Source organism: Odontomachus brunneus, unplaced genomic scaffold, assembly GCF_010583005.1.
Source record: "Odontomachus brunneus isolate Ranch 3 - 2012 unplaced genomic scaffold, Obru_v1 Obru_scaffold_175, whole genome shotgun sequence".
NCBI classification, from domain to species: Eukaryota; Metazoa; Arthropoda; class Insecta; order Hymenoptera; family Formicidae; genus Odontomachus; species Odontomachus brunneus.
This window is the reverse complement of record NW_022639625.1, coordinates 260,880-273,869: the sequence shown is the minus strand read 5'-3', so window position 1 is coordinate 273,869 and position 12,990 is coordinate 260,880. Positions and strand designations below refer to the sequence as shown.

The window sequence follows — 12,990 nt, the reverse complement described above, 5'->3', positions numbered from 1 at the left end:
AGAGAGAGAGAGAGAGAGAGAGAGAGAGAGAGAGAGAGAGAGAAATGACAAATTCTTTGCGCCAATCTAATATTATATAGTTCAAGTAGAAAATGTGGTAAAAATAAGAGTTACATGGAGAGGATACACTGTAAAAAATCTTGCGTACACAATACATAAACAAATGTTCCAAAAAGTTCACTCTAAATTTTGTGTCGAAAATAACTCATTCATATGTTCATCCGTGTGTTATGTACATTATGTATAGACTAATACATAATATAAATAACACACGAATGAACATATGCATGAGTTATTTTCGACACAAAATTTAGAGTGGACTTTTTGGAACATTTGTTTACGTACTGTGTACGTTAGATTTTTTAGTGTATATGTTAGTTTTTTTATATGTATAAAAATTTTTTTTTATTTTCATTGTTTCTAGTAGTTGCAAGAATAGACTGTCAGTTTTTCTTACTAAAGAAGATAATAAATTTCGCCAGGAACATAGCAAATTTTTTAATAGCACATTTCTGTTCCTAAAATGCAAGTAACACATATGAAACGAAAGAATACTTAATTGCTACAGCAATTACATACTGGGAGAAAGAAAATGATCTAACTAAAATTATAGTTACTTTTGCCCTCAGCTATATATTTTTGTAATAAAATGGTAGTAGTAACATACATGTAAAATTGTTATCACTAACATTATAGTAGAATTTAATAAAAAGAAATGGATTTTTCTTGACCATAATTTATAATAGTTATTTCTCTATGTAATTATAGATACCAAACAAATTTTTTCTTCATTAGAATATTGATTTTAACGCAAACTTTTTCATAGCACATACATTTCACTTTCTAAAATGTAAATAGCATGTGAAATGAATGGATAGTCAATTACTATAGAATGTCGATCTATTCCTCGATTACGAAATTCTTCAGTAATTTTCACTATAAAATTTTTTCCGTGTACATATTGAGAAAAAAAATGGTAGATCCGATTAAAATAATAGTTATTTTTAGCCCCAACCATATTTTTTGTAGTAAAATGCTAATAGCCATACGCATACAAGGTTATTATCACTAACATTATAGTAGAATTTAATAAAAAGAAATGAATTTTTCTTGACCATAATTTATAATAGTTATTTCTCTATGTAATTATAGGTACCAAACAAATTTTTTCTTCATTAGAATATTGATTTTAACGCAAACTTTTTCATAGCACATACATTTCACTTTCTAAAATGTAAATAGCATGTGAAATGAATGGATAGTCAATTACTACAGAATGTCGATCTATTCCTCGATTACGAAATTCTTCAGTAATTTTCACTATAAAATTTTCTCTGTGTACATATTGAGAAAAAAAATGGTAGATCCGATTAAAATAATAGTTATTTTTAGCCTCAACCATATTTTTTGTAGTAAAATGCTAATAGCCATACGCATACAAGGTTATTATCACTAACATTATAGTAAAAAATTAATTAAAAAAGTTTTTCTTACTATAATTTATAGTAATTATTCTTCTATATGATTGCAGTTATATACAAATATCAAGCATTTTCTCTCAGTGTAGACACACCTGATTACTTATGGCCATTCCTAAATATATCTGGGGAAAATGAAACACAACTGGAAAATCCAAAACATACACAAATATAAACACGAACGTAAATATGTTTATTCGTCGGGGCCGCGTAAATCTCGTTGCTGTTCCAGAGGTTCTTTCATTCACAAGAGAGGATCGAAAAGCGATGCCTCTCTCGGTTACCGGTCAGCGCTAGGCGGAGATACCGGGTGGCTCATTCAATCAAGCACTCGGCAAGAGCCGAGCGAGAGTATACCGCTGTCTTGTGGCGTGGGTTTCGGGATACACGGGCGGGCATATTCCACCGGTCATTGTTCACCTATCGATAACGCGCCTGCCAGCTTCATGACTATATGACGCCGTTGACTCGCTAGATCTGTATCAGCCGTAACGACAAAGGATAAACACGCTCCGTTCGTCTGACCGAATTCGTCGAAGATGACGTCTGCTCGCTGACTACGATCGCGAAGAGAAACGAGCCCGGCCCCGGAAAATGAGCTGTCCATTGCACGATTCTCATTGTATACTTCTCTTTAATACGTCGTCGCCGACCACCCAAGTTGCTCACGATAGTGAGTCCCTGGCACTGTTCGTGAGAGCTTAGTATTAGTAAACTTGCAATTAATAACGCAGTTGGAGTCGAAGAAGATGGCAAATTGAGAGAGATGTCTCGTTTGCTTCGCGATCTGCCTGCTCGAAATGAATTTTCAACTTCGGCACGGTTTTGGTCGAACGCGAGTGCGGAATTACTCAACCCTTTCTCCGTCTGTGCATCGTGTATGATGTACTAATACTGTTGCATGGGACGTGGGTGTATCACACGATACATTCCATACATCGGCGAAGTAATTGACATAGTTTGTCATAATAATTATTCATGGAAAATTAATGTTCGTTCAAGAAAAATTTATTTTGTGACTTACAAGCGTAACAGGAAAAATTGCAAAAATTGATTAGACAAGAAAAGTGTTAACAAGTCGATTTCGTTGGTACAAAAAACACAACGTGCGTTGGACAATAAACATCGACAAGTGTCTTAATCGCGGTTTGATCATATATGATACGCTGATACATAGCAATATGCTGTTGCATAGGACGTGGATGCATACACTGCGTCTTCACATTGGTGAAGTAGTCGCTATAGTTTGCCATAAATTATTCTTGGCAAATTAGCTTTCGTTGGAGAAAAATTGATTTTGTGTCTCACACAAGCATGACAAGGGGAAGCTGCGAAAATCGATTAGACAAAGAAAGGGTGAACAGGTCGACCTTGTTGGCGCAGGAAACACAACGTCTGCGTTAATGTCGCGTCGTGACTGGCCAGTAAACATTGACGAGTGTCTCAATCGTTTACTCTCGATTACCAAGCATGACTCTCCCCCAAGAGAGAATATGCCGTTGCAAAAGCCGCGGGTCTTTTTTAACCACGGCTGGCCGGCCGCTTGGTCGGTCGCTCGCTCGTTCGCTCGCTCGCTCGCTCGCTCGCTTGCTCGCTCGCGCTTGCAAATCCTGGACGCGACTGCGTCCGGGTTTGTCGCCCACTTTGCACTCTCGCGGCCGCAGGTGTGTCGCAGCCGTGGCAGAGCAACGTGCCCGGGCTTTTTCGCCTATATACACCGTTATACAGCGTGTCCCGAGATTCAATAACCCGCGATCCGCAGCCGTCTAACGGCGCCTGACGAAAATCTTTTATATACGCGCCGAACTCCCGCTGCGAGTGTCGGGATCACGTCGTGGGTCAGAAAGGATCTCCATGAAGTGTGTTTTTTTCTTCTTTCTTCTTCATCAGGTAAGGTTCGTCAGACATGGTGTTATTAAAAAACAATTTGTCAGTTATTCCGAAGAGAAATTTTGCTGATAGACCTCGGTCTGTCGATTCTTCTAGTTTAAATAAAAAACAGTATCATAGTTTAAGTGCAATAATAATGATTTAAGCGTAAATAATTAAAGTGTTAAAATATCGTCAAAACTTCAAGTACACTTTCATGAAAAAGAGAGAGTTTTCATCGGGCCTTAAATGTTCCTATAAAGAAAGATTCCAATCTACTCTCTTAAAAATCAATAAACATATTCCTGATTGAATCAATAAACGAATTTTTCCGTGAGTCACTTATTTTCAGGAGAAACTCTCATATTTAATTATTTCGTTTCATATTTCACTGATTTTGATCAGTGAAAATAAGATTTCGTTGCAAAATTTGTAATATATGAATTCGCTATGCCAAATCCAGCCCTTTTTCCGCGTCTGAGACGATAGAACTAATAACTTTCATGCGTCTTGCATGCAACGACGCTATCTTTGCTCGCAAAGTATATCAATAATGGGAATAGTATAGTTACTATTAACTGATCCCTTCAACGAAGTCGTAGTGTTGCACAATGTCGGGCGTTGATTGATGAAAATTTTCTTCGACTAAAATAGTTGGCAAATCAACAATCAAAATTATAATCAATCCTAATGTACGTAATCACGAATAATTTAATCGACTAGTGAAATTAATTATTATTTAATGTATAGTCGATCACATCAAAATTTGATGATATCAATGAAATTATTTGTGATTGTATGTATGGCGACTGATTAATTTTGATTACTGATTTGTTGATCCTAATATATAATTATATAATTATTTATAATCAAAGAAAATTTCAATCGAATAATCCCCAACGCTGGTGTTGTACTTATAACTGAATCATGTTTATAAGTACAGCATTTCAGCATTTATGTTTGATTGCACTTTAGGGAGTACATAATCTCTAATCTAAATGAGAGTCCGGCCGAGAGGACCGACTTCTTCACGCAAGTCCTTCCTTTTCATGATAGCCGTCGGGCATCGTGGATTGCGCGTCGGGATTCGCGAACACCCGGTGGATCCGTCCACGACAGGCAGCCTACGTCGGCCTACGTATATGCGGGTATATCTGCCTACCTACCTACTTAGTTCACCGATTCTCGCCGGTATTCACGGGACGAAAATGCGTACCCACGTCGGGACTCGGTTGCGAGGCAAGCAAGCATGCTCGGCTCTCTCGACTCGACTCGGCTCGCTCAGGTACTCGGCTGTCCTCCCGACTTCCGGCCGTGGCAAAGGTGTGCCTAGGCGAAGTTATACCCACGCGACTAGACACCGACGATCGATGGCGAGGAAGGCGAAAAGAAGCATAAAAAATAGGGGAAAAAGTAAAAAGGAAAGTGAGAAAGAGGAAAAGAAAGGAGAAATGCGCGGAGAGTCGAGCCACCACAGGCCGAAGCTTCGCCCGCGGAAAGACCTGCCTTGGCAGATCGCGCGCGAACTCGCCGTTAAATCACGTTCGAGCGCTCGCCGTTGATGCTAATTCGAGCGAGCGAATGAGCGCGCGAGTGTGAATGAAGGTAGTATCGTGTCGTTACGCGGACCAGAAGTTGCGGCGACAGCCTGTCGCTGATACCCTCGATTTTCGTCTTGTCCTTGGAGTCGTCGCAATGTAAATCTGATAATTGCGTTTCTTGGACAAAAATTTCGCTTTTTTGGAATAGAACGATATTTTAATCTTGTATTTTTTTATTTATATACTTATATTCTAAAATACTTTGCTATAAAATATTTTTCAAATAAGAAAATTTTACATTCTCTTAAAGCCTTAGCTTTATTTTAATAAAGAGATTCGAGGCTCTCGAGGACAGCAAAGTATACGATATATTGTCGTACTGTACTTTCGAAATTAACACATGCATCTTGCACTTGTTGTTTCAGTTCGTCGACTTGGGTATGGTGACTAGTATAGAGTACAACCATAAGCCCGTGGAATCGGCCAGGAAAGGTCAAGAGGTTTGCATCAAAATCGAGCCCACACCAGGGGAAACGCCCAAGATGTTCGGTCGCCACTTCGAAGCGAAGGACTTTCTCATCAGCAAAGTGAGTTTTGTTCTTTCGTCATTAAGGGGATCACAGGACTCTGATGGGAGTAAAAATTAGGTGAAATTTCAGGAGTTGCAGAAAGTTGTAAATTAGTATGAGTATGAATGTTTTTGTTAAGCATGTCTGTTAAGTATAACATTTTGATATAAGAGAATTACATTTTATGAATGTTAAAATCATTTAAGCAAAAATTATGCTTCAACGGGAGTAATCTGAAATCAATATCAATACATTTTTTGTTATTCATTAGAGTTACAGTTATCGGTTCACGAAGTGGATTTTGAAGAAAAAGATAGTACTTTGCAAAATGGCAACTATAACAAATCAAATTTAATCTTTTCACTAAAAAAACTAGAGCTTGTAACATAAGTAGATGAAAAATGATTTTAAAATTTACGGGAAACCTCCGTAAACCAATACAGATAATTATGATAAACATTTTTGTTACATATTAAATCGTATAAACCGTTCTCAAGTTACCGCGGTTACAGTTTAAAAATGCTATTTTGACAATAACAGTTAAAAATTTTATAATTCCGATTCTTTTCCGATTCTTTACACCAAGATATTGTTAAATGTACTTGATAGACATACATAATAAAAAAATTCATAATCCTATTACAACTTTTTACAACTATCTCTGCAAATTTTACCTAATTTCTTTTGTAAAAGATCTGTCAAGATCCTGTAAACCTTTTAATTTACCTAATTCAACCTTAATTATAATTAAGCATTAAAAACATTAACTGATATTACAAAACGAATAGAGAATTGCTTGGTAAGTTTTATAGAATTTTAATGAAGACCCACGTGTTATTTCGTTCGCGTTAGACCGCGCGAAACCGAGAAACGTGTTTTCGCCTTGACGCAAATTCGACTTAGTATGCAAGACCTAGATCGAAAAAGGAAGGGGGGAGGAGAAGGAGGTGGAGCAGAGGGGAAAGATGAACATCCGGCGGCGATCGCCCGTCCGCCGCCGGCTTCCGGCCTTCGTAGAAGCTCGCTATCTTTTCTCCCCTCCGCCTCCTTCTCTCCCTACTTTCAACTCTTCTTCCTTTTTCGTCTTCCTCCTTGAGAGGCCAGGATATCGGCTACTACAAATCGACGACGGCGAGAGTATCGGGCCCTGTGCGCGCTTGGAAACCTCATCTTAACGTTTCGAGCGAACACTTTTTCACTTCGATTAAAACCACGAATGAAAATACAGATGCATTTTCTATAATATCGAGTCTTTGCAGCCCGAACTGTTTTCGATTTTTCTTCTCAGTCTGACCTTGAAAATGCATTTACTTTATAACAATATCGCGGAATGATTAGCGTTCATTTTAACATTCCAGTATTTAACTAATGCAACAACGTTTATGACAGTATATTTACAACAGTATATTTATATCGAGTATATAAACTATTAATGAATAAAGTGTTAACTCATCAAGTCGACTAGAACTAAGGACGATGCCGAGGTAATTTCAATGTAAAGCCGCAAAAGATGGAAGATGACATAATAATACACGGGGAGAATTTCACATGATAAAAATTACTGTAGAATTTTGTAATGGAAGAACAGATCGACATTCAGTAATTTATTATCCTTTTATTTCATATGTGTTATTAAAACATTGCTATGTTTTTAACGAAATGTTCTTCAACAAGATAGACATCTTACAATGAAAAAAAGTATCTAAGAAATAAAAAGTATTTATATTCGGTGGTGGTACTAGATAGTGACACATTTACTCATACTAATATGAAATATGTTTCAAATGAGAAAACATATATGGAGAGAATATTATAGTAAAAATTACAATGCAATTTTAGTTATATATATATTCTCTAATATTTAGTTACAATATTCTCTCAGTGTACATTTTCTTAAAATCTCTTCATGAATGTAACTGTTTATTCTATCCAAAGAATTTATATTTAAGTAATATGTTATTGGTACTCATCGAATAAATATTTTATATTTTTTTTTAATATCTTTTCTCTCTTAGTGTGCAGTTTATTCCTACGCTGTTAAAGTTGAAAAAATTTACATGTAAAGAAAAACTATCTATAATATTGTGTAATAGAACAGATGTACGAATAGAGAAGTTTTGATTTTATCTTCTCGACACCATACGAATAATTTGAATTAAAAGGTACCAACTAAAAGTGGAAATTCTATTTCAACGCGACACGCATGCCCCGTTGGAAGCGTTAACGCTTCTACAGTGAGATTAAACGAATCGCATTTCAATCGGCCTCGTCGCGAGCACCCCGAGTTCCCGAAAGGTCGTTCTACATTAGTTGCAAGTCGATTGTAACTCTTATTGCGACAGCCAATCAGAAGCGTCAATAGCACCATTGATGCTTCCGATTGGCTGTCGCAATAAGAATTGCGTCTGGTTGCGATCGGGTTGCAACTAATGTAGAACGACCTAGAGATGCATGTAAAGACTTGCGATCGTTAATTAAGACGGATATTTCGTAGACTTTGTTCCCCCAGTGAGAAACGGTATCGCGCCTTTTCTTCGACGTACAACCGACCGACGTCTCTCATCTTCATTCTTTCCCTTCCCCGTTCTTCCTTACTCTCCCCTTTGCCGTTCTCCATCTCTTCTTCCTCCTCCTCCTTCTCTTTTCCGCGGGCCTGTTCTATCGTCGTGCTTCGAGCACCTTCCTGTGCTTTGGTAGACAAGCGGAAGTCGTCGTTACCGTTTGGTTCGTGGAATCAGTTCCGGAAGTATCTTGTTCCCACGATGATTCTCCCGAAGCCACCATTCCGCCGACGACACGTCGACTCATACGAGCGAAATTGGAGCAAGCGCTCTTGCTTTTGTTCCATCGAGGAATATGTTTCGGAGGTAGAGAGAGAAAGAGATATCAGGGGATGCGTAGCATGTGAATAGAAGAGGCGCGGACAATGACGAGAAAAATATCCGAAGATTGAAACTCGAAAACTCGAACACTCTCCCGTGACTGGGAAATTATGAAATACACGACGTATAGAAAACGTAAACAATAAAGAAAAACACAAATCGCGCGTTAGTATGGAGTTACGCCAGTGTTGTGTATACGATTGTACGCGGCCGAGTCGGCGATAACTCTCTTGACGGTTTGCACACGAACGATAAGTCGCGCGCACCAAACAGCTCGAGGTACAAAGCGAACGCTTCTCCGGCGAGAACGAAGTATTTTTTGTACACGTGGGAAGAAAATTATTGTAGAACTTTGTAACACCGAGAATATCGATATTCTTCCGTCCCTTATTATCCTACCGATTTATATACGCTATTTATATAAAAAATGAGGTTTAAACTATTAAAAAATTTACTATGTTCTTTAATACAATAAACTCATTGACAAATTTATTTTTGCATTACCAGAAAACATTGTAAAATTAAAAAAAAAGATATGGGAAAAAGCTGTAATATTCTCTCGATAGATAACATAATAGATTATATGCGCGAATAGATAATCTCTATAATTTTGTTTTCTCGATAGCAGAATAAATTCAAGCAGAATAAATTCAATTGTGAGATACAGATTTAAGGTAAAAATTCCATTTCACGAAAACGTTCCAATTCTATGTAGAATTAGAAAGAATTTACGTGAAAATTCGCTATAATATTCTCTTTGTGTAGATAACATAATAATAGAGTATACATGCACGAGAACAGATAGTCTGCAATTTTATTTTCTCGATACGGAACTGCATGAATAAATTGAATTGCGAGGTACAAATTTAAGGTAAAAATTCCATTTCACTAAGGCGCGTAAAATTGAAGAGGATTTACATAAAAAGATAGTATTCTCTCTACGTAGATAACAATAGAGAACATGCACGAGAATAGGTAGTCTGTAATTTTATTTTCTCGATACGCAGCTGCATGAATGAATTGAATTGCAGGGTACAAATTTAAGGTAAAAATCCCATTTCACCAAAAGGCGTGTAAAATTGAAGAGGATTTATATAAAAAGATCTATATATTATTTTCTCCGTGTAGATAACAATAAAGTACATTCACGAGAATAGGTAGTCTGCAATTTTATTTTCTCGATACGGAGCTGCATGAATGAATTAAATTGCGGAGTACAAATTTAAGATATAAATTCCACTTCACCAAAGCGCGTAAAATTTAAGAGGATTTATATATAAAAAGATATCTATGTATTATTCTCTCTGTATACACGGTCGCTTTGTGCTTTCGTTTTTGTTCGTTTCGCAAGCACGCACGCGGAACAATATTTCTTCACGAGCTTTCCTCGCCGAACTTTCGATGTTTATTTATCCGAGCACGCGCGCAAATACGTCGCGCTTCTCTCCTCCTCCAGTCTTGGCGCGGCGAAAGAAAACGATGAAGAGCGGCAAATCGCGGAAAATCGCGACCGGATGTTGCCGCGAATCCCCGACGTCGCGCGTAAACGCCGTCGCGCGCACCCCCGTTCCCGAGAGAACCGAGGATACCACGCGAACGCGGACAAAAGCGCGACGTTCATTCGAAATTGCATAATAACAGCGCGAGCTTGCGCGTGATCGCGAATCGCGCGCAACCCTTCGCGCGAACAACTTAAACTTTCAAATTAGCTCTCCTCCGCGCTATGCGCCGTCGTTGAAATTTTTTATGATTACCGCGAACTGTTGTATATTCAACGTTCCGCGTACTTTACGAGCGGTAATACGGACAGAGGGGGGGAGGGAGAGCGGGAGAAGAAGGAGAGGGAACACGTGGGGGCGAGAGCGACCGAGGAAGATAGAGAGAGAGAAGGAGCGCGATGGACAAGGAGAGCGGAGAGTAAAGAGAAACAGAGAGAATGAAACGTGGCGAATAGAGGAGGGAGGGCAAGAGGAAAGGGGGAAGAGAGAGGAGAGCGAGAAGAGGCGTGGCGGGAGGCAGGCGTCCTCAATAGCCGCGTAAAACCACCATTGTGACCGATCCATGAATGAAACGGGACTTCCGGCCGGGAGTGGGGGCGGAAACAGTTGTGAAGCGTTACGTTTCCGAATGGACCGGTGAGCGTGAGCGCCCGCGCGCCGCGCTCCCTTTCCTCTGTCCCCTCCTCCACCCTCTCTCTTCGCTCTATCTCTTTCTCCCGCCCGCCCTCTCTCCTTACCGCCGCTGTTCGCGAAAAGCGCTGCGTGAAAATTGGCCACGTTGCCCCGCGTGAGCAAAAACGCACGTTCCGGAGGCTCCTACGTACAAGCGGCTACTACGTGTTGCAGAGGAACGTTACTCTATTAAACACATCACCGAGACCGTTCGGGTAGATCTATTTCATCATGTTCTCAATGCACTGAGAATAAAAATGTTTGGGTACACGGGAAAAACACAAGTCCGTTAGTGTAACTGAGTTGTCTGTTATCTGGGAACCAGCTGAAAAACGCGCTTGTGGGAACAGAAAGATTCCTTTAGGAGGTTTCACAATTGCTGCTTTCAGTTACCTCAACCGAGTTCTAGTACAGCTGGATGCTTAGACAAGTATTTTCGGTCGCAGTAACAGAGATGTTATTCCTCGTCAGCGAGTTCCTCACTTGATTCCCATTCAGTTACACGAACTGAAATTTTTTTCCCGTGTACTTGTAACTATAATCATATGGAGAAATAATCACTATAAACTAGGATCATAAAGACCATTTTCTTTATTGAATTCCACTATAATGCTAATGTGATGATAACCTTATATGCATTTCACTGCTGCCATTTTCGTGTTAGGACAAGCCCAAAATATGATTGGGATATATAATTAACCATAATTTTAGTTGAATTAATCATTCTTTCTCTCCGTATATCTCCTTTTTTACAATTTGTTTGTTTCCTACCGTAACACCGCCACCGGGGCGATCGTTTTGCGTGTTGCAGATAAGCAGACAGAGCATAGACGCTTGCAAAGACTACTTCAGAGATGACCTGCTGAAGACCGACTGGCAACTCATGGTGGAACTCAAGAAGCTCTTCCAGATACTCTAGGACACGCTGAGGTTAGCGACGACATTATCCAAGGACCTCCCATCGTGCCGGCGACGACAGCTCGGCGAGAAGACCGGCCGCTCGGCGAAGCTTCGACATCCTCGCGAGGTACTCGAGACTATCGGACGAACGTCTCCTCGAGTCATCCCGATCGACACCACGACGTTGTTGTGCCGCATCGCGCGTTTCAGGACGCCGCATGCTTGAACCACTTATCCCATCCTTCTGCTTGCTGATCGCGAATCTTCTGCACTTCTCCCGTCCTCTTTCTTCGCTACTTGACATCCTCGTTGAACCCCGAAGAGCATGCTACGCAGAGGAACAAGAGGAAGCCGCGTCCTTGAAACCGCCACGCGCTTTACTTGCCTGGACTTTGAGCGAAATCGTCGGGCCACGCAATTGCACTCGGGATATTCATGGAATACCACGTGACTGTTACTCGCGAATCTTGCTGGCGAGGACGGTGAGGAACTTCTTGGAAGTGTGCGATCGCGCGAGAAGAAGAGGAAAGAAAAGTCCCTCCGGATAGGAACGTCGCGGGTGGCGACGACGTTGTAGATACGCTCGAAAAGGAGATGGAGACGACAGAAAGATAAAGAGAAAGAGAGAGAAAAAGAGTTGGAGGTGAGAGAAAGAAAGAGAAGAAAGGAAGAAAAAGTAAAAAAAATAGAAAGAAGAAGAGACGTAGTGCTGACAAACGAGAGAATTGCGCGAGAACCTCGTGTGTTTTGTATATGTAATCCCTTTATATAAGATGAGCAAAGCATTGCGGTCGTAAATAAAGACTACTGCGCGTTTTCGCACAAAAAAGAGTGAAAAAACTGAGTGATATCTATCGTCGATGCACCTGATCCACGTGCGTCGATACGCACCTCTCCACCTTAGGATCAAATCATCCCGTTGACGTCCGTGTTGTCCTTGATCCTCGAGTACATCTGCCAATCCCGACTGCCAAACTTCCTGTTGCAACGAAGATGCAAGTCTTATATTGCATCCCCGTTATCATTTGCAGTCATCGGTGAGTAAAACTTTACCTTTCTTCCAGAAATTCCAGGATATCTTTCTGAATCCACTTGGGATCTTACGAATTCGGAACGAGAAATTCTCGTCTTTATCTGACATATTTTCGCGCAGCATCAGCATGAGAAATGCGAGAAACTCGAAGGGAATTTTTACGTGAGGACACGTTTATTTCACTTTTCGTTTTTTTTTTGCTATTTCTATCTTTTTTCTATTTATTTTTTGCTAAGATAACTTCGTGAAACAGAGAGAGAGAGAGAGAGAGGGAGACTGTTTCTGGTCGGAAACGACGTCGAAATAGAGTTCCGCATCGTGAACACAAAGAATCCGACAAAACGCTTACTGGGAAAAAGGAGCCCCTAAATTCGTGAGCCCTTTTCCGGAGTTCCACCTCCATCGCGTTCCCTTATTAAGACTTTTGGCAATATACGCGCCGACCGTGGGAACGCGCGTTTTTAATTGGCCCAGAGTGGCAATAACGCCGGAAAGAAACTCGAGAAATAAATCGACGAGGAGGAGGAGGAGGAGGAGGAGGAGGAGG

General features: G+C 40.1%; 1 protein-coding gene across 2 annotated transcripts in view; it reads left to right on the top strand.

The window, feature by feature from the left end:
* Positions 1-12,241, top strand: part of LOC116851406 (eukaryotic translation initiation factor 5B) — a 53,168-nt gene extending 40,927 nt beyond the window's left edge. Inside the window, exons 15-16 of one of the 2 annotated variants that reach the window (XM_032830762.1) lie at positions 5,314-5,475; positions 11,322-12,241. In XM_032830762.1, the coding sequence (XP_032686653.1) occupies positions 5,314-5,475; positions 11,322-11,429 (270 nt within the window). In that variant the 3' untranslated portion in view covers positions 11,430-12,241. The remainder of the gene's footprint in view (positions 1-5,313; positions 5,476-11,321) is intronic. The other variant, XM_032830763.1, reaches the window with a different exon arrangement.
* Positions 12,242-12,990: the final 749 nt, after the last annotated feature.